The sequence below is a fragment of the Mesoplodon bidens genome (genome assembly GCF_964165515.1).
Source record: "Mesoplodon bidens genome assembly, chromosome: 2".
Taxonomy (NCBI): domain Eukaryota; kingdom Metazoa; phylum Chordata; class Mammalia; order Artiodactyla; family Ziphiidae; genus Mesoplodon; species Mesoplodon bidens.
The window spans coordinates 44,926,631-44,948,637 of NC_138177.1; the positions used below are offsets into that span (position 1 = coordinate 44,926,631).

Sequence of the window (22,007 nt, forward strand, 5' to 3'; positions counted from 1 at the left end):
AATGAAACAGAGGAATGAAAAATGAAAGAAATAAAAAACAAAAAATAAGATGGAAGACTTAAGCCATGACATATCAATAATTACATTGAATATCAGTGATCTAAATATACTAATTAAAAGACAGATAGTGTTTCTAAAAGGGAATAGTGTTTTAAAAGAGTGAATTAAAAAATATGACCCCACTATACGCTGTCCACACAAAACTCACATTAGGCCTATTTTTTAATTTATAGTTAGCCCATACTTTTTAATTTAATAGCACAGATAGGCTGAAAGTAAAAAGACAGAAAGAAATACATCATGAAACATAAACCAAAGGAAAGCTAGAGTGGCTATATTACTACCAGATAAAGTAGACTTCAGAATAAAAAAAATTAACAGAGACACTGAGGGATATTGCATAATGATAAGGGTCAATCCACCAAGAAGACATAGCAATCCTAAATGTGTATGGACCAAACTACAGAACTGCAAAATAAGTGAAGCAAACAGAACAGACAGGAGAAATAGACAAATCAACAATTATGGGAGACTTCAATATCCCTCTCTCAACAATTGCTAGAGCAACTAGACAAGAAATCAGCAAAGATACAGAGGAATTTAACAAAGAACATTAACCAACAGACGCTAGTGACACTTTTAGAACATTCCATCCAACAACAGAATATACATTTTTTTCCAAGTGCCTATGAAACATATACCAAGATAGACCATATACTAGGCCATAAAACAAACCCCCACAAATTTAAAAGACCTGAAATCATAAAGTATATTCTCTGAACACAGTGGAATCAAACTAGAAATCAATAACAAAAAGAGAAAAAGCTCCAAACACTTGGAAACTAAACAAGGTATTTCTGAATAATCAATGAGCCAAAGACAAAGAGGAAGTTTCAAGAAAAAAAAATTTTTTGAGTACATTAAAGAATAAAAATTAAAATACAATATATCAGGGACTTCCCTGGTGGTGCAGTGGTTAAGAATCCACCTGCCAATGCAGGAGACACGGGTTCAAGCCCTGGTCTGGGAAGATCCCACATGCCGCGGAGCAACTAAGCCCACACACCGCAACTACTAAGCTTGTGTTCTAGAACCCACGAGCCACAACTACTGAGCCCATGTGCCACAACTACTGAATCCCATGCGCCTAGAGCCTGTGCTCTGCAACAAGAGAAGCCACCACAATGAGAAGCCCACGCACTACAACGAAGAGTAGCCCCTGCTCCCTGCAACTAGAGAAAGCCTGTGCACAGCAACGAAGACCCAACGCAGCCAAAAATAAATAATTTTTTTAAAAAATTATTTTAAAAAATACAATATATCAAAATTTTCAGAGCACAGTTACAACAGTACTGAGAGGGAAATTTATAGCATTAAATGTCTGCATTAGAAAAGAAGAAGTCTCAAGTCAGTAACCTAAGCTCCCCACCTCAACAACCTAGAAAAAGAAGAGCAAAATAAACCTAAAGCAAGCAGAAGGAAATAACAGAGAGGAAAAAAAAAAATCAATGAAATTGAAAACAGGAAATAGAGAAAAATCAATGAATTAAAGTGCTGACTCTTTGGTAAGATCAATAAAACAGCAACAAAACTGTCAAATTCCTAGCAATACTGACAAAGAGAAAAATAGAGAAGACACAAATATCAGAAATGAACAGGAATAAACCTGACCTACAGACATCAAAAGAATAAGGAAATACTCTGAACTCCACATGCACAAATTTGACAATTTAGATGAAATTTCCTCTAAAATCACAAACTAATCCAACTCATCCAATGAGAAATAAATAATTTTAATAGCTGTGTAAGTATTTTTAAAATTGAATTTATAATTTTAAATCTCCCAAAAAAGAAATCTCCAGGCCCAGATAGTTTCATGGAGAATTCTACCAAATGTATAAAGATGAAATAACACCAATTCTGCACAATCTCTTCCGAGAAGAGAAGGGAATGCTTCCCAATGCATTTTATGAAGCTAGTATTACCTCTGACACAAATACCAGACAAAGACAATACAAAAAGAGAAAACAGCTGAACAACATCCCTCACAAATATAGACACGAGAATCCTTAACAAATTATTAGCAAATAAAATTCAGAAATATATAAAATGAATTATACACCACGACCAAGTATGGTCTATTCCAAGGATGAAAGACATTCAAATATCTGAAAAGCAATCATTGTAACCCATCATATTAACAAGCTATTATTTTATACAACTACATGAATCTATAATTATCTTAAAATAAAAAGGATTAATTTGAAAAAAAAGACAGAAAGAGCCTGTTCCCAGGAAGCAAATAGAAGATACAGGTCTATCTACTACAGTGGTTTTTAACTAGAGATTTTATTAAAGGTAAATTCCATAGGCCCACTTCAGACATGAGTCTAAGAAGATTAATTCTGCAGAGTTCTCAGTGATTCTGACAATTAGCCAAGTGTGGGAACTACAAGAGCTAGAACATAAATAACGACAATAAAAGGGTCATAATGGGGATGGAAGCCAGGAGAAAAGACCTCACCACACTAAGAAATGAGAGAAGGAGCTCACGGGATGAGGAGCACGTCAAAAGTATTCCAAGAGGCGGGTATGCCAAGCAGAAAGGCAAACGTGGGCAGAACACTGACCCAGACAAAGATTAGGTTCAAGAAACACCAAATAACTGCAGTTGGTCCTAGAAGATAATTCGTCTTGCTCTACACTTTTCTCCTTATAGCACACTATCTACGTGACTGGTACATCTACGTTACGTCCCCCATTATGATGAAGCTCCACAAGGGCCATTCTTTTTGTCTATTTACTCACTGCTGCATCCCCAGGTCTAGAACAGTGGCTGACATACAGTAGATGGTCAATAAATATTTGTCAAATGAGTCAGTGAATGAATGAATAATAGAAAAAAGAGAAGAAAAGACTAGAGAGGTAGGTTGGGGGCAAAGCAACAACAACAAAGACAACCCCCAAATAACAGGCTGCGAAGCTTGGCCTTAATTAGAGCCTTAGAGTAAATGGTAGGCGTGTATACACTGGATCCCAGGAGTAGGTCTATTCAGTTCTATCATATGTCCTAAACCTCTTTTAAAGCTCCATGACTTTAAGTGCCTCTTTTATATATTAGGCACCTGCCAGGCGCTGTACATACATAATCGTTATTCTTCACCACCCTCTGAGATATAAAAGAGATCAGTGACTTGCCCAGGTCCCTTGGCTGGGAAAATATACAGTCCGGATTTGACCCCAGATCTACCCAACTCTAAAAGAACTTACTGTTCAACTGCATCAAGACTGCCTAGTATATAATAAGGTTCATTACTAATATTTATTTCACAAGTCTAAGTGCAGAGTACTCTTTCCAAAGAATTATATGAAAAAAATGGAGATTTATCAATAACTCATGAAAAGTCGAGTACCTTGGTTGATGCCTGGTCATACTGTGCAGTTGTTCTCACCAGTTCATCCCTGCTTTTGTTCAAAACTTTCTCTTTTTCGTTTAATTCCGCTTTTGCTTTATCCACTTGGAGTTGGAGTTCTTGAAGCTTATTCACTTGGCCTTTCATTTCTCTTTCTTGTCCTTGCAGATGTAGTTCCAACTCACTAATCTTGCTCCTTAGCTCTTAAATCACAAACAAAACCCACACTTCAATTAACATATTTTTCACAAAGACATTTACAACTAAACTCAGAATGTATCAATGTTACTCTGTTCTGAAATCTTTGGTGAGTCAAACATAAGTCAATTCACACTAAACAAAGAAGCTACTTTATTTGGATTTAATTTCAATGTTTAGTCTTTATTGTTATTTGTATTCAAAAACCCTACAGAAAGCAGGAGAAACAAATTTTCATAAGTTTTCACAGAGAAACTTGGGGGGGCGGAAATGTTTTTCTAAAATAATGAATAGTATCTTATCGAGACTGCAAAAAGTGTACCACATATAACACCCTGCACTAAAATTACCACTTGGTTTTATGCACCCACGAACTAATTTTTTTTTGTGCCCATATCAATGCAAATGAGTGCTAAGCAGTGAAAAATTCACCCTCCCATATTCTCTAGTAGCTTGTCCTCCAGTAAAGAGCAACAGTGTGAACCTCCTCTATTGCCAAAATTAACAACAATGTTTTTTTTCATTTTTTTCCCCACATATACACAATATTGGTTCCAATGGCACTGGCCATGTGACAGGTCTCACCAGAGCACACAGATGGTGATTTTCAATCTATCATAGCACTGGAAATTATCATAGTCTGCAGACTAGATTCCAAAACACCACCTGGCACCCTTGGCTGTCAGCAGCAGCGTGGTGCAGCAGCCAAGGTTACAGGTTTCTCCCATACACACAACCTGGCAGCACACAGCAAAGCTGTCCTACAGACACATGCCACACCTCTGGCCAAAACTGGCTTGTTTCATGGGCCACAAAAGGAGCCAGGGGAGAGCCGTGGGGAGTGTCAACTGTAACCCACCTACTTGCCCCGCTCTGGAAAGTCAAAGCCACTCACCCTACTTTTCAAGTCTTCATGGCATCAGCTTTATAGTACAAATAAAGGTGCCTTTCCAAATGGTGATATCTTTTCTCATTATCCCAGAGACAGTATTTCAAATCACCAGGCTGGGATGTTGATCACTGATGGGTCTAACAAAACACATCAGCACTTTCTAGGGCTAAAAATGTCTAGAAATTTCTAGACTTCTGAAATTATCTCAGGAAAATTTAATTTAGCTCAAGAAGTTACCTTGATTCTGGGCTTTTAATTGATCCAAAAGATGAGAATTGCTAGAATTATCACAGAAACTACTATTAGCATCTCTATTCCCTGTTTGCAAAGTTGATCCACTCAGAGTCACTTCTTGTTCCCCAGAAAAATTAGATGCAGAGAAATCTCTCCTAATCGGAGTTTTTAGAGCATTAGATGAAAGACGACTTGGGGTCTTTTCTTGTTGCCATGAGAACACAGATGATGAAGCCTGATGTCGGGCAATGTCCCGGTGATTCATGGTGCTTTGGGGAGTAGCCTGGCTCGCTTTCTGTAAAAACAGAAACTCTTTAGAGCCCTTTAGAAGTCAAAATATTTAAGACTATGTACTAGACTCACAGACATAAAAAAGCAAACTTATGGTTACCAAAGGGGAAAGTAGTGGGGGTGGGAGGGCAGGTAAATGAGGAGTTTGGGATTAGCAGATACAAACTACTACATATAATATAGATAAACAACAAGGTCTTACACACAGGGGACTATATTCAATGTCTTGTAATAACTTATAATGGAAAAGAATATGAAAAAATATATATGTATATATAATACGTATATAACTGAATCACCTTGCTATATACACCTGAAACTAGTACAACATTGGAAATCAGCGATACTGCAATAAAAAAAAAAAGACTACGTACTTATTTTCAAATAGAACATAAAGCCATGCCAAGAAGGTAACACTTCCACTGTGTACCAAGAAAGAACATTCATCAAGTCAAGGGAACCACTGAGTCCCAATAACCAGTGAGGAAATGTTCTAATGGTCAGACTTAGCACTGAAGGGTGAAACCAGTACCATCTGAGGCCCAATCTATTTTAAATGGGCTCAGTTTTTGTATTTATTCTGCATCCCTCATATACTTCATAAAAACACATGTGAGTTTGCCCGTCCTTGGTCACCTTTGCCTTCCTTTGCCCGTCCTTGGTCACCCCCCTCTGTAGCTTTGCACACAGGGACTCAAAGTTCAATACTAACCTAAAGAACTCTTTCAAGAATCTCACGTTCCACCATAACACTCTCCCCCCAAAAATGTCGTATGAGGTATTTTGTATTATATAATACACATTTGTGGATTTTCTGCTGTTTTGAATTCTTCTTTTTGTTCTTCTCTCTGCCTGCATTCTGACAACTATCAAGGTGTGGCTACAGAAGCTGAGTTAAATTTTTGATAGCAAGGGCTTTTCTTGCCACAGGGAAAGGTTTAATGCTTCTGGAGACTCACAGTCCTCCACAAAATAGCTCTGGGAACAGATGTCAGGGCCAGAATTGATACCAATGACTGAACTGGATAACAAAGCACATATTTCCAAGTCAGACCAGAGAATTATTGTTTAATTTTATTCATCTTGTAAGCAATGCCTTTGCTACATATCAAAACCCTGGTGATATCAAAACAAGGGTTAAAGACGTAAAAAGAATTAAAACTGTTAAAGCTCTAACAGGTATTTTTTTGATCCTCAGTATTTAAGGCATCTACGTATAAATTCAGCCTTAAACTGTTTGCTAAGTTGTGCCATCTCACCAAGTTCATATGTTTAGTGGAATTGTGCCATTAAGTGCCAAACTGGAATTTTTAAAAAAATAAATAACATCATGTGCACAAAAATGGGAAAGGTATATTCTATAGACACCAGGTATTTTCAGGGTCAGTCCTGAAACTAAAAGCTGGGGTTTCCAAAATACGCATTTTGTTTATTTTATTGATGTTAAACAAATCTTTTCACCCACCTCTCTCTGCCTTTTTTACCCCTATCAAAATGTAATTTAAAACACTTGTCAGCAACTTATTTAAAAGAACTGGGGAGATTACGTTGATAACATTCTCACCTGAAATAAACAGTTCATTAATAATGACCTCCAAACCTCATGTCCCTGGTAGCAATCACCACATTCCATCAGAAGGCCTGAACAGGAAGCAATCGCCTCCAGGTCCCAAAGCTAGTGAGTGTCAGTTATGACTCTGGTCCCACCCTCTTCAAACTTGTTCTTTATCATTAGATCTTAACAGAGAAATAATTACATTACCACAGTTTCCATGGAATTCGGAGAACATTTAATATTTAGGGTTAAAGTCATCTCCCCAATCTTATTTTACTCCACTCTTACCTATTTTTAAATTTAAAAATACCATAACCAATGAGCCAGGAACTTAATTTTCTCAGTGTAAGAAAAATGTGTCAGCCCTATGTAAAGCAGATTTTTCTCTATCCTTGTTGCATTCTATATCAAAGTACTTCTTCAACTGCATACTCTATTAAAAGGCCCATAATTAATTTACCTTTGCCTTCAAGGCTTTCACCTCTGCCTCTAATCTTTTCCGTTCTTCAACTTCTTTATTATATTTTTCTTTTAGATCTTCATACTTGGAACCTAAACAAAGACATTGAGATACAGTTTTACTTCGATCACTGATTCTGCAAAGAATCATTATGATAGATCGTCTAGAAATGAGTATCTTAGTACATCAGATAGAAAGAACATTTTGGTTAAGGCAACGGATACTGATCAAATTACTCAAATATCAAAATACATGGAAACATAGGCATTTTAAATATTCCAAAACTGAATTATGTTTGAAAATACCATAGAAGGATAAAGTGAAAAATTTAAAGGCTTACTGATGGCTCAACATAGTTCAACAGATACACAAATGTATATGTAACTAATGGCTGCTTTTTTTTTAATGCTAAAATTAGAAGTTGAATTCAAAGTTGAATGAATTCATTTCTTTGGCAGAATTAAAATCTCAATAAAAGAGCTATGCATACAAAGGGAAAAAATCCTTACCGCTATAATACTGGCTTGGTGTGAGTGGAGTTGCAAAAATTTTTTGTGGTGTAATGCATGGACTCATAGAGACATCTGCAGACTGTGCAGCTTGTTGGCTTCTTTCAAGTTCAGATTTACACCTGTGAGAAAATGACCCGAGAGGACGGCAAATCAGAGCAACAGCTGTAGAATACCAACACCATACATTCTCAGAAAGCGATAAACTTACAAAAAACCAACCCTCTAAGAATTCTTACCACTTCATTTATCCAACAGATGTTTAATAAGAACTAATTTATGAGACAGTCCTTTGTCTTCAAAGGAACTCAGTCTAGTTAGGAAAACAGAAATACAAACCAGTAATTACAATGTGATAAAGATGATAATGAAGATCTGTAATAACCACCACAGTAGCAAAGAAGAGTTGGGAGGGTTGGGACACATTCCAATCAAATTTTATATTCTAGGCCAAAGAAAGACACAGTGCTACAAAAAAACAGAATTTCAGAAACACAGGAGGAAATTGGAGCATGGGCTCAAATCATAAAACCAGATGGCATTACTTATAATATTGTCATTATAAAAACAGATTTGATATACATATCATGTCTTTTGTGATATTTTTAAAACACATATTAAAAATCAAGTTAACGTAATGCATCTAGAAAAGATACTGGCAGGAAACAGATCCAAAGAACTGGAGAAAGTGAGCTATATACAGACGTCCTTGGGACCTGTGGGTTGTTGGTCCCAGTACACATGCAGATAACAAAATCTAGAGATGCTCAAGTCCCTTATATAAAACAGCAGTTGTACACTCAGCCCTCCATATCTGTGGGTGCAGAACTTGTGGATACGAGGGCCGACTGTATTGTATATGTGTACAGAGTATCCTTACCATTTCAGTTGTAACACCCTTCAGAAGCAAACCTAAGAGGACTCAATTCTTGCAAGTCTCCAATGTCTCTGATTTTAACTTAACACAAGAAATAAAATGAACACCCTAGTAGAATGGCTAATGATGTGCACCATTCTCTTTGCCAAGGACACAGTACTCAAAGCAGGGAGTGAAGAAAGTAGTGAAGAAAGTGCCTCAGTGCCCTAGCTCTGCCTGCTCCAAATTCAATCCAGGAAGGAAGAAGCAATGTATGAGCTGAAAATGGCTACTCAGCAAATCAAATTGTCACATTCGAATTTACAACAGGTAAGAGTCCTCCAACAGAAATATTCTATTAGCATGAAAAAAGTAACAAGAACTAAATGAATTTAATCTTAATATTTAACTCAATATTTTCCATATTGTAATTTCAACTTATAATCATTGCAAAAATCATTAATAAGATATTTTACATGTTTTTGTACTAAATCTTCAGAATTTGGACTGGGTTGTGTCCTTCCAGCACACCTCAATTGACACTAGCCACATTTCAAGTGTTCAACAGCCACATGTAACCAGTGGCTACCATATTGGACACTGCAGGTCTATAGAATTCCAAAGGTGTAAAATGGTTGGTAGCTCCAGAGATGAATTTTGAAGAACTTTGCAAAACTGATGTTTCTTTGCCCTCTCAAATTCACATCTTTTCAGTAAAAAAAAAAAAAAAAATTTATTAATTTTAAATATTAAATAAAAGTATATCCTATTGTTTTTATAAACTTTTGTATCTCCTGTCTCCTAGGGAGAGAAAAAACACAAACCACCACCACCAAAACAAAAAAAAAGCACTAAAGTAAGCTGTTTTCTCCTAGGTTTAATTTAACTATATGAGATTGCTAATATTCACCAGTTTTTATTTGTTTGTTTTTGTTTGTTCTTTTGTTTTGTTTTGTTTTGTTTTAAAAAATAATTTTTGAGGTGAAATTCACGTAACATAAAATTAACCAGATTAAGTGAACAATGCAGTGGCATTGATTACACTCACAGTGTTGTACAACCACCATCTCTATCTACTTACAAGCCATTTCTATCATTCCATAGTAAAGCTCTTTAACCATTAAGGAATTTCTCCCCAGTGCCATCTTCCCCCAGTCCCTGACAACAACCTGTCTGTGTTCTGTGTCTATTATTTACCAGTTTTTGATGAACATTTCAAATGTTCAACCTAACTCGTTCAAGATGTACCTGAAATTGGTGACCATTGATGGAAAAAATAAGTTCCTGCCCTGTACCTGAAGGTTACCAGTGAAAATTTTAAAACTATACTCAGGGCTTCCTTGTTGGCGCAGTGGTTAAGAATCCGCCTGCCAATACAGGCGACGGGTTCGAGCCCTGGCCCGGGAAGATCACACACGCTGCAGAGCAACTAAGCCCATGCGCCACAACTACTGAGCCTGTGCTCTAGAGCCTGTGAGCCACAACTACTGAAGCCTGCGTGCCTAGAGCTCGTGCTCTGCAAAAAGAGAAGCCACAATAATGAGAAGCCTGCGCACTGCAACAAAGACCCAACACTGCCAAAAAAATTAAATTAATTAATTAATATAAAATATACTCAATAGTTATTGTAATCTATAGGTCTTATACCCTTAACAATTTTTATACTATAGAAGAGTATACTCAATAGTTTTTAATAGTCTAAAGTTTATACAGTTTGTAAACTTTTATAAACATCTATATCTATCAACATCATAGATAATAAAAATATTTTTAAACTAAATGTGCTATGAGGGTATCCTAATCCCATGATGATGATGATAATAACTAACAACTGATAATAATGATAATATTAATGCTAACATTTAACTGTTGCTATATGTCAGGTACAACCGTGAACTTTATATCTGCAGGCATTGCTACCAAATGGCACTTTTCAATGAAATAGGGAAATGTATACAAAAGCATTAAAAATACTAACATTTCTGTCTAAATTAAATTAAATTATTAAAACCAATTAATAAATTAAATTATTAAAACCAATATTTCTAACATTGGCAGCCAAAATGTTCTTTTCAAAGAAATAATTATTCTAGCATACTGAGCTTCCTACTTCCCAAGCACCTGCTTTCCAAAACAAATGCGTCTCTTTCATTCATTCATTCAACAAATATTTGAGGACCTACAATTGCCAGGTGCTAGGAATACAGTGATGAACAACACAGACCAGGATAGAGTTTAGGAAAACAAAGAACTCAACAAGACAGAAATTTATTTATCATTCTAACATTGCAAATTATAGATAGCCACCTTCCCACATGGATAGGAAACAAAATTAGAAAAAGATTTCTGTGCACTTAAATTATCAGCTTCACCAAAAGACAAGCATATAGTTGTCCCTTGGTACCTGCAGAAGATTGGTTCTAGGACCCCCTTGAATACTAAAATGTGCAAATGCTCAACTCTCATATAAAATCCCATGGGTAGTATTTACATATAACCTATGTATATCCTCCTGTATACTTTAAATCATCTCTAGGTTACTTATAATACCTAATACAATGTATATGCTATGTAAATAGTTGCCTGCACGCAGCAAACTTAAGTTTTGCTTTTGGAACTCTCTGGAATTTTTTTTTAAATATTTTTTACCCTTGGTTGGTTGAATCTCTGGATGCAGAACTCATGGATATGGAGGGCAAACTGTAATTTTTAAACGTTTTAACTTTCAAAAGTATGTTTCCTTTTGTAGGTAGAATTAAGATTATTGCAGCTATGCCAGGAAAAAAAATTCTTGGCATCAGAATATTTATTAATTACAAATGGAAAAGTAGTAACTTTATAATGCAGAAACCCAGATAAACACCCTAACAAGCGATCGGTTTAAAAGTCAAATTAAATCATGTACACTCTGATATGATGCATGTCACTACTATACACGTCACTATAAAGGTGTGTCACTACCTCTGTGGTATTCTTACCAAAAATTCATAACCTCAATCTGACCCAGTGATTCTCCATCCAGGATGAATTTGCCCTCCCACAGGACATTTGGCAATGCCTGGCAACATTTTTGACTGTCAAAATTTAGAGGCAGTGTAGGTGCTACTGGCATCTAGTGGGTAGAGGCCAGGAATTCTAAGTATCCTACAATGCACAGGGCAGCCTTCCACAACAAAGAATAATCCAGTCCAAATTGTCAATTCTGCTATTGTTGAAAAACAGCAGACGAACCCAAATTGAGGACTATTCTACAATAAAGGAGACTAGTGCTCTTTAAAAATGTCAAGGTCACAAAAGACAAGAAAGCATCAGAGCTTAGAAAAAAAAGTAACTAAGACCCGGCACAGCCAACTAAATAAATAAATATTTAAAAAAAAAAAAAAAGTAAGAAAACATCAACTAAATGCAATGTGGAATCCTGGATCAGATCCTGGAACAGAAAAAGGCCATTACTGGAAAAATGAGTGAAATTCCAATAAAGTCTGTAGTTTAGTTAATAGTATTGAATTATTAATGTTTATTTCTGATTTGGTCATTGTACTCTGGTTATGTAAGATGTTAACAATTGTTTCTGGAAGTGTAAAGTTATTTCAAAACAAAATTTTTTCTTAAAATTTCTGGGTGTATATTCATGGAATTAACAATAGGGCAATTTGCTAAAGTCTTTTTTGCTTTTAGTGTTTATCACTCCTTGTTATTTTGACAAAATTTCACTACTAGAACAAGAAGACTCCATTTATAAGCTAGCAGTGCTCAAGTCCCATTAAATTTATTTTGAATAATGCCTCTAGTTGTTTGGGGGATTTTTTTTTAATGGAAAAGTAGTAATAAGCACCTTTTTTTATTGCCTAAATATGGAATTGATATTGGTGAATTGATTATGTAATGCTTAAGATGGAAGATGGGTGTCTCGGATGGGGATCTCAGTAAGAAAGTCTTCTAGACTTCACTTCCCTCCTCTCCAGCTGAGATTCCATGGCACCCAACTTCCATCACTCTCTTCCAATATCCTCAATTATTCCACTGTCTTCGATCCCATCACCCTCGCCCAAAAACCCTAAATCGATCCTCCTGTATACCTTCTCAGCATCTATATGCTAAAGAAAGGAAAAAAAAAAAAAACTCATTAAACGCTATGGATTGGTCCCACTATAAATTCCTGGCCTCCAATCTCAACTGAGCCCTCAGTGCTCTTCAGTCCTTTTGAAGTTCCCTAGTTCTCTCATTCTCTACAACAGCTTTTCCACGCAGAGAAAACAGAAGCCATCAATATAAGCCATGCTGGGCTTCCCTGGTGGCACAGTGGTTGAGAGTCCGCCTGCGGATATAGGGGACGCGGGTTTGTGCCCCGGTCTGGGAAGATCCCACATGCCACGGAGCGGCTGGGCCCGTGAGCCATGGCCGCTGAGCCTGCGCGTCCGGAGCCTGTGCTCCGCAACGGGAGAGGCCACAACAGTGAGAGGCCCGCGTACCGCAAAAAAAAAAAAAAAAAAAAAAAAAAAAATATATATATATATATATATAAGCCATGCTTTAACTTCCCTCCATCTTTTCAGTAACCACTGTTGATAGTTTTGGTATTATTTATTATTGCATACCCTAGTAACAAACACAGTGCCTGGCACATGAAGCAGCTTAATAAACATATATACTGAGTAAGTAAATGAATAAGCTAGCAACCATTTAATGAATTTATATAGTACTGAGCCATGCAACAATAGGACTGAAGCATATAAGAAAAGAATTAATCTTCCTCAAATCATTGTTCATTCTACTGGAAAGAAAAAATTGCAATGTGTAATAATTATACCATAAAAGGAAAAGATAGCTGCATCTAATGAATATATACAAAGACATCTATAATAAATACCATTCCCAAAAAAGTTACCTTTTAAGTTCCTGTTCCAGTTTTTCTATTTGCTTTTTGCTTGAGTTCAGTTGTCCTTCTTGGAAATTCACTTGTGACTCCTTGACTTGAAGTTCATGAGAAATCTTCTGCTTAGTCTTCTCCAGATTTTCACATATTTCCATCAAGCTTTGGTTCTCCCTTTTCAGGTTTGCACCCTCAGTTTTTTCATTCTCAACCTAATGCAGATTATTCAAAAGGAACTAGGTCTCTTACTCATGAATTTACCAAATATTATCTGTTAATCTAACACTGATGACTAATTTTCTGAGATATGCTTGTAAAAATCCAGAAGTCAGTGCTTGATGTACGCCGAAATCTTAGATGATCTCACTTTGAAGCCTACTGATAGAAAAGTTTTGCAAAGTCATGTATTACAGTCTTTGGTTAGGGCTACACAAACCCATTCTAGAAAGAGAGGCTTTAATATGCTTTCGAGAATTAAAAAATCAAAAATAAATCTTATAAACCCTCCCTTAGCTATTCACTTTCAAGTTCAGCTGCTAAAGCCAGTTACTGTAAGAAACTGAAAAATTCTCCCACTAGCAAAAACATTTTAGGAGCAGTAATTGTATTACTATGGGTTGGCTAATGCAAAGGTATGAAAGAAGTACTATTTAAGTTTCCATGTACTAGTCCGGGAGAGAGGTGGGAATACCAAGGTGAAAAGCTCACTCTCAGAAAGCGTTATCTATTTGGACTGCAAAGTGCTCTAATATTGATCCCAGATTCGGAGCCAGAGATTTTCGGCCATGTTGGTGCATAATGCAAAAGCAATGCCCAATTCTTGGTCCTAAACAGAAGTGAAAATGGAACTCAGCAGCCCTACACATTAGCAGGTAAGCAGAAATGAAAACAAAGAACGGAGAAAATGAGGTAATTAAAATAAAAATGACTCAGTAGGGGAGGGGACTTCCCCTGTGGTCCAGCGGTTAAGACTCAGTGCTTGAGCTTCCACTGCAGGGAGCACGGTCCCATCCCTGGTCGGTGAACTAAGATCCCACATGCCACGTGGTGTAGCCAAAAAAAAAAAAAAGGCTCAATAAAGGAGAGGAGGGGGGATTACCACCTGAAGATAGCAAAATCATTTTTCTCTAAATTGAAAAGACCAAGACAAAACCATTCATCCAAATAATGAGAGAACAGTTTTAAATACCAGCATTTCAGTGATACCTTCTGTTTTTGCTTCTGCAACGCAGCCTCCAGGGTTTCAAGTTGAAACTGCCTTTGCTGCCTTTCTTTCTTCAGTTTGTCGAGCTGTCCTTCAAGCTCTTGAATTTTCTGAAGAGCTCTTGTAGGCAGGCCTTCCTTCCATTCTTCCAAAGCCCAGCTCATTTTGCTCTCCTTTATTATTCAAACATTTATAAACAAACTGAAAAGAATAAGCAGCCTGTTAGTCTTACTATAGTAAAAAGAAACTTACAGTCTCAGAGACTAACTAATCTACATAACCACCTCTAAGAATCAAGTTTCAAAACTTCATGTTTCAAAAGATAACAAAGTATAACTTCCATCTTCTCCACCCTCTGCAAGGCGACTACCAATAACTGACTGTGAAGTGTCAATAGTACACAATATGCTTGTTTGGCTTCCCCTTGCTTTCTGGTTTTCTTATATCTCATTTTTGACTCTTATATGGCTACCTGCTTTCTACCACTCAGTTTGTTTTCATTGTACAAGACATGAATATTTTGCTATAAGGTTTCTGGTGAAATAGGTCTTACAGGACAAATAAAACGCATGATAAGTTACTTTGCAAATGCTCTTCTTTCCTCTCTTCATGTCATTAATTCCCACTCATACTCTGTCCCTCTTCCTCCAGGAAGCCTTCCCTGAGGACAACCATCATAATCTGGTCATATCTCCCCATCAGCGTCTCTCATGGCACAGGTACCTCCTTTTCCTCCCAAGAGGTTATCATTTGTTGAGTCAATGCATGCATGAACAAAGGGTGAATGCCATACTAGCACTAGAATCACTGCAAAATGCAGTAAAGTCATTCTCCAGACAGACCCTGACCAGGAATCAGGTATATAGCCTTAGTGATTCAAATCCCTGCTCAGCAACCTACAAGATGTGTGGTGTGACCTTGGGCATGTTATTTAACACCTCTGTGCCTTGGTTTCCTCATTTGTAAAATGTGAATAATAATGGTGGTGTTTCCCTAAAGCTTTAGAACAGTATCTCCTGATAAGCTTTCCATACACATTAGCAATTGTATTAGTCACTGAAAACGCTTTTTCATTTGTATATTGATGCCTATGGCACCAAGACCGAAATGACCTACCTCTTTCTCAGATATATCTTAGAAAATTTAAATCAGCTGGGAGAAAAGTATGGCAATTATTCTTTATTCATTAGCATTTAGAACTTAAATGAAAGAAAAAGCATTCATTTTCCAGTTATTTTAGCAAAAGGATGAGAATCCATTTCTTACTAAATGAAGTCCACAACCATTTTAGCGTTTTGTTTCAGTCCACTTTATCAATGAAATTTTTTATCAGAACAATTAATAAATAGTTGGTGAAAGTACTAAGTATAATAAAAACTTTTTTCCAAATATTAAAAGAGAAGGAAGGGTCTCGAAAAACACATAATTTAGTATCAAGCCTTGGAGAGCTGTTTTCTCTGCCATTCTCACCTCCCACCCCACCCTTTTAGTTCTTTGAACACAACATCTTAAACTCCATTCCCATTTACCCAAAAACTACTTAAAGGAGTCTCATGCCGCTCCACCAGCAAAGGACAATTTACACTGCCCCAATAGGCTACTCCTTCTATTCCAAACTAGCTTGCTCATTCAGGGGTTCACGGGTGGGTATATCATACCTCAGAGGCACACAAATACAACTCCTAAACAGTTCTTCCAGCCACTGAAATCATGACATCCATACGCCATAGCGAACAAAATATTAAAAGGAGCAATTTAAAAAGATGATAGAGATGATGGAAATAAACAGAAGGAAGACTGGCAAGTTAAATGCTTTTCCATTTCCAAAGTCTAAGACACAGCAACAAATAAATGGTTAAAGCAATCACCAGACCCAAGCAAATTTTGATTAGAGGGGACTTTGACAGATTAAGGCATCAACCATTCAACAATCTCTATGGAGCCACTGGGAGAAAAGGACAAAAAATGCAATCCTCAAAGATGTGAGGGGCAAAGGGATGGGAGTGGGGGGCGGGGGTGGGTGATGAAGAAAAGCCCTGGATATCGAGGTTCCTGCAAAAAGGAACTGCAGGACTATGCTCCTTCCAGAAAATGCTGTTTCTGTCTTAACCGTGGGGAGGACACTCTCCATGCCCGAATCACTCAACCCCAGAAAAGTGCCCGAGGAAGCTCTTTTGTGACCGTGTGACTCGCCCACCCCCGGCACGGCAGGCCCGTCTTGCGCTTTCCCTTTATCAGAATTCCCCATCTCCACCAAGAAACCCAAGTTCCCGCCTAAAGTGCCACCGCGGAGCCTGTGAATGAAAACTCTGCCTGCTCCTCTAGACCAGGCTCAAAGTCATTTATTTCTGAGTCCTCATCCCATAGCAGAGCCAGGAACACAGGCGCGGCCAAATGAACGTGGAAGGCGTGAGAGAAATGCTCTCGCAACTAACAATAGGCACACCAACCCGCTGCCCGGATCAAAACCCTCATAACTAAAGCTTGCATTTCCTCCACGCAACAAAGGACCGATGTCCAAATTTCAAATAGGCGCGGAAGGCTGCTAGTAAATACCTGCTGATCTCCCAAGTCTTTTACCTTACAAAGGAGGAAATTGATCCTCCAAAGGGCGAGCCCGTGACCGAGCAGGGCCTCCGGACACTAGTGCCAGCCCAGTATTACCAGGAGCAGAGGGGGGCCGACACCACAAAGAACTTGGCCCGGGGCCGATTCCCCAGTTCCGTCAGGAGGGAGGAGGCGGCGGCCCGCAGCACCTTCAGTGCCTAGGAGCGCGATCCCACAGGCATCCCCGCCCAGTAACCCCCTGCAGAAGGCCAACAGCTCCCTCACTCCCGCCGCCAGAGCCGGGACCTAAGCAAAACGCTCACCTTGCTGGCAGAGAAGGGAAAACAACCCTTCAGAGAGTCGGGTCCTAGTACAGCCGCCGCGGGCTGGAGCACAGATTCCGATTCAAACTGCCCGGGACCGCCACCCGTTTTCGATTCGCTCGCTTCCGGCCCAGACCAAACTCATCTCAAAGCCTATTGGTCACTGTCATCACCTGTCAGCCAATTCGCTTCCGCGCACTCGGAATGCCGCCTTTGATTGGTCCTTTCGGATGGATTTAAAAATCAAGCCACACGAGCAGAACGGCCGGTGCTGGTGCTACAGGGTTTTTTGTTGTTGTGGGGAGGCGGAGCCCACGTGCTTTAGCTAAGGCTGGGAGGCGTTATGAACCGCTCTTTCCGCAAAAGCCAGGGAATGGGCCGACTGATAGGAGGGTGAGGCCTATCGGCTACAGCCCGCGGGAGTGTGCTGTCTGGTGAAAACTGCACACACATATCTACTTATTTATTAAATATATAACTTAGGACATAAATACTAAGTACTGTTCTGCCATGTGTTCTTCATCCCGTGTCATTCTTAACAATTCTTTGAGGAAAATATTCTTATTTTTATTTAAAAGTTAACTGAAGCACATAGAAGCTAAGTCATTTGAAACTGAATCTAAAACATGAGGATCTCACTCTTAAGTGCTGTTCTCTATTGATCATATTCTAAACAGGTGATTCTGAACATCCGTTAGCTGGGATTCCAGGGGAGAACACTGTAGCCAGAAAAATCGTCGAAACAGGATGCAACCTCTCCTTTTCTATGACGCTCACTAGTATTGTGGGTATTTATGTACCCATTTTATTTCTCTCAACTAAAAATAAGCTTCTAAAGGCAGGAGCAAAACAATGAATTGTTAAGTTAATATATCTCTGATGCCGTTGTCTTCCTCAATAGATTCCAATCTTTCTGTCTCCCTCTCTTTACCTTTCATTAGACCGTTCCTGCAGCCCCTTACCTTTCACTGAAATTCTGCTCATCCTTCAGTACACCATTCAAATGCCACTTTCTTCTTAAAATTTCGCTATTCCCACCCACGCCTTAGAAATAATCATTTCCTAGGCCTTTCCTAGGGCTTGGTTTATACTTCACTTTTAGGATTTTTGCCGTGTCTTATAATAGATGGGTAGATAAATATAGCTATACATATAGATATCTATGTTTATGTCTGGCTCCTCTTCAGACTCAGAAATTCCTGTAGAGTAAAATCTTTTTAAATTCATCTTTGCATCCCTAGTAACTCCCTAGTAATTTTACACATAGAACTTAAAAATAAAATTATCTTGGGAAGTAAAACTGCCAGCTGGAGAAAGGCCTTGTTCTCCGGTCTCCTTGAAGCCCCAAGGAGAGAGGAGGGAGCAGGTAAGGGAAGAGAATTTTATGAGACACTCTTCCTTATCAGTCTAGTATCTGGCTGTTTGGGGATTTGAACCAAACTGACGCCAACAACAATTCCAACTATGTTGCTTCCCAGGGTAATTATTCAACTATGTATTAGCTGCCTAAGGAAAACAGAACTAGAAAGACGTGTAATAGAAGATTCTCAAGGTTTGAATGAGAAATTTGCAGTTACTATTCTTTCATTCATTACTAAGCAGATGTCTATTAGCGAACACTGTATAGCCAAGCTTTGTGCTACACTATTCTATAATAAATAATAAATACATTCACTTCTTGGACAAGGGAATTATGTGATGGAGACTATTGTAGCAACTTCAGTGATATTTCTGTGACTTAAATTTTATGATTCCCTTCCCCTGCCTCTATTTTTCCCCAGCTTTGTTTTTTTAGGGGAAGAAGGGAGTAAAACCTAACCAACCCAATGTACATGTTTTTGGAGAGTCCATTTTCAGCTCCCTGCCCTTCTTTTTCAAAATCTTCTCCCTCACTGGGCCAGTCCACTCACTCTGCACCGTTCATCCTCCATCTCTGCTTTCTACCTATGAATCAGGACTCTTGAGTCTTTCTAACTTTTCCTTTCCAGCTAAGATGCAGGGCCCATCACAATTTTTAAAGGTTATACTCCATTTATAGTTATTATAAAGTATTGGCTATATTCCCTGTGTTGTACTATATTTCCTTGTAGCTTATTTATATTATACATAGTGGTTTGTACCTGTAAATCCCCTACCTCTATCTTATCCCTCCCCGCTTCCCTCTCCTGCTGGTAACCACTAATTTTTCTCTGAGTCTGTTTCCTTTTGGTTATATTCACTATTTTATTTTTTAACTTCCACATATAAGTGATATCATACAGTATTTGTCTTTCTCTGTCTGACTTATTTCACTAAGTATAGTACCCTCCAAAATCCATCCATGTTGTTACAAATGGCAAAATTTCATTCTCTTTTATAGCTGAGTAGTACTCCAGTGTGTGTAAGTGTATATACATATATACATATATAGGTATATGTCTCATATCTTCTTTATCCATTCATCTGTGGGTGGACACTTAGGTTCCTTCTATATCTTGGCTATTGTAAATAATGCTGCTATGAACATCAGGATGCATGTATCTTTTTTTTTCTTTTTTATTATTGAAGTATAGTTGATTTACAACATTGTGTTAATTTCTATTGTAAAGCAAAGTGATTCAGTTATACATATACATATACATTCTTTTTCATATTCTTTTCCATTATGGTTTATCACAGGATATTGAATATAGTTCCCTGCGCTAAACAGTAGGACCTTGTTGTCTATCCATTCTCTATCTGTTATTTAACTATTCTATGCATCTTTTCGAATTGGTGTTTTTGTTTTCTTTGGATATATACCCAGGAGTGAAATTGTTGGATCAGATGGTATTTCTATTTTTAGTTTTGTCCACAGTGGCTGCACCAAGTTACATTCCCACCAACAGTGTACAAGGATTCCCTTTTCTCTACATCCTCACCAACATTTGTTATTTGTGGTCGTTTTGATGATAGCCATTCTGGCAGATGTGCAGTGATATCTCATCGTGGTTTTGATTTGCATTGCTCTGATGATGAACTATGTTGAGTATCTTTTCATGTACCTGTTACCCATCTGTATGTCTCCTTTGGAAAAATGTCTTCTCAGGTCTTCTGCCCATTTTTAATTGGGTTGTTTGTTTTTTGATGTTGAGTTATGTATTTTGGATATTTACCCTTCTTGGTCATATCATTTGCAAATATTTCCCGTTCACTAGGTTTTTGTTTTGTTTGTTTGTTTCTGGTTTCCTTTGTTGTATAAAAGCTTTTAAGTTTAATTAGGTCTCATTTGTTTATTTTTGCTTCTATTTCCTTTGCCTTAGGAGACAGATTAAAAAAAAATATTGCTACAATTTACATCAAAGAGTGTTCTGCCTGTTTTCTTCTAGGAGTTTTATGGTTTCTGGTCTTACATTTAAGTCTTTAATCCATTTTGAGTTTATTTTTTGTATATGGTGTTAGAGAATGTTCTAATTTCATTCTTTTACATTAGCTGTCCAGTTTTCCTGGCACCACCTATTGAAGAGACTGTCTTTTCTCTATTGTACATTCTTGCCTCCTTTGTCATAGATTAATTGACCATAAGTGGGTGGGTTTATTTCTGGGCTTTCTATCCTGTTCCATTAATCTATGTGTCTGTTTTTGTGTGAGTACCATACTGTTTGATTACTGTAGCTTTGTAGTATAATCTGAAGTCAGGGAGTATGATACCTCCAGCTCTGTTGTTCTTCCTCAAGATCATTTTGACTATTTGGTGTCTTTTGTGTGTCCATACAAATTTTGAAATTATTTGTTCCAGTTCTGTGAAAAAAGCCCTTGGTATTTTGATAGGATTGCACTGAATCTGTGAATTGCCTTGAGAAATGTGGTCATTTTAACAATATTAATTCTTCCTATCCATGAATATTCTTTTGCTAGTGTCCTCAACTCTTACTCCTTTTCTCTCAATCTCCCCAAACCTGTATGCATGCAACTCTCCATATCCCCACTAAGAGCACTGTTGCTGTAAAATGAGGCAGGAGAAAAATCCCAGGACTGTGCAGATAGGAGCCTTTAAATGTATAAGTTCTAACTGGGGCCTCAATGCTGTTCCCCAGCCCTTTCTCCCAATTCCAGAATTTCTCTAATCTCCTCTAGCCACCATCTACACTCAGGCTCTCAGAAAATGACCTCATCTCCTAGTATACAGAAAATGTAAGACATCTGACAGGAACATCTTCTACTGCCTGCCACCCAAATCTATAAATTTGCCAAGATGTAAACACATTCTTCCCTCCACTTTTCTGTTACAATCATAGGAAATGAATTTCTGACTCTTTCTAAGGCTAAACAATCTGTGTTCTGGAGCCCCTTGTTTCTCGAGAACTTCACTCTCAATTATGCACTTGCAAACAAGAATTTTTAACTGCTCCTACTTTCCTGGGTCTTCCTCATAGCACTTAAAGTACTCAAATCTTTCCCTTTAAAAAGAAATGCTTTCTCAATCTACATTCCCCTCCAGTGATCATCGTAACTCTTATCACATTTCATTTCCTTTTTAGACTTGACTAAATTTGTGATACTCCTTTTGATCCATTATTTTTCTCAAAAAAAAAATCCATAAAAGTACTTTCTATTCATGAAAGTTGTCTCTATCTCTAAATAATGAAGACAGTATAACCCATTATTTTAAGCAGCAGTTTATTTTTCATTAT

At 37.7% G+C, this 22,007-nt stretch overlaps 1 protein-coding gene across 3 annotated transcripts in view; it reads right to left on the reverse strand.

Moving 5' to 3' along the window:
• The window catches only part of CENPF (centromere protein F), a 61,463-nt gene extending 44,006 nt beyond the window's left edge, over window positions 1-17,457 (reverse strand). For 2 of the 3 annotated variants that reach the window (XM_081226180.1, XM_081226178.1), the window contains exons 1-7: window positions 17,356-17,457; window positions 14,488-14,686; window positions 13,297-13,493; window positions 7,553-7,674; window positions 7,044-7,135; window positions 4,741-5,032; window positions 3,414-3,616 (exon numbers count right to left, since the gene is read on the reverse strand). In XM_081226180.1, coding sequence (XP_081082306.1) covers window positions 3,414-3,616; window positions 4,741-5,032; window positions 7,044-7,135; window positions 7,553-7,674; window positions 13,297-13,493; window positions 14,488-14,649 — 1,068 coding nt within the window. In that variant the 5' untranslated portion in view covers window positions 14,650-14,686; window positions 17,356-17,457. Of the gene's footprint in view, window positions 1-3,413; window positions 3,617-4,740; window positions 5,033-7,043; window positions 7,136-7,552; window positions 7,675-13,296; window positions 13,494-14,487; window positions 14,687-17,065; window positions 17,152-17,355 lie in introns of those variants that run through there. The other variant, XM_081226179.1, reaches the window with a different exon arrangement.
• Between the last annotated feature and the right edge of the window lie 4,550 nt (window positions 17,458-22,007).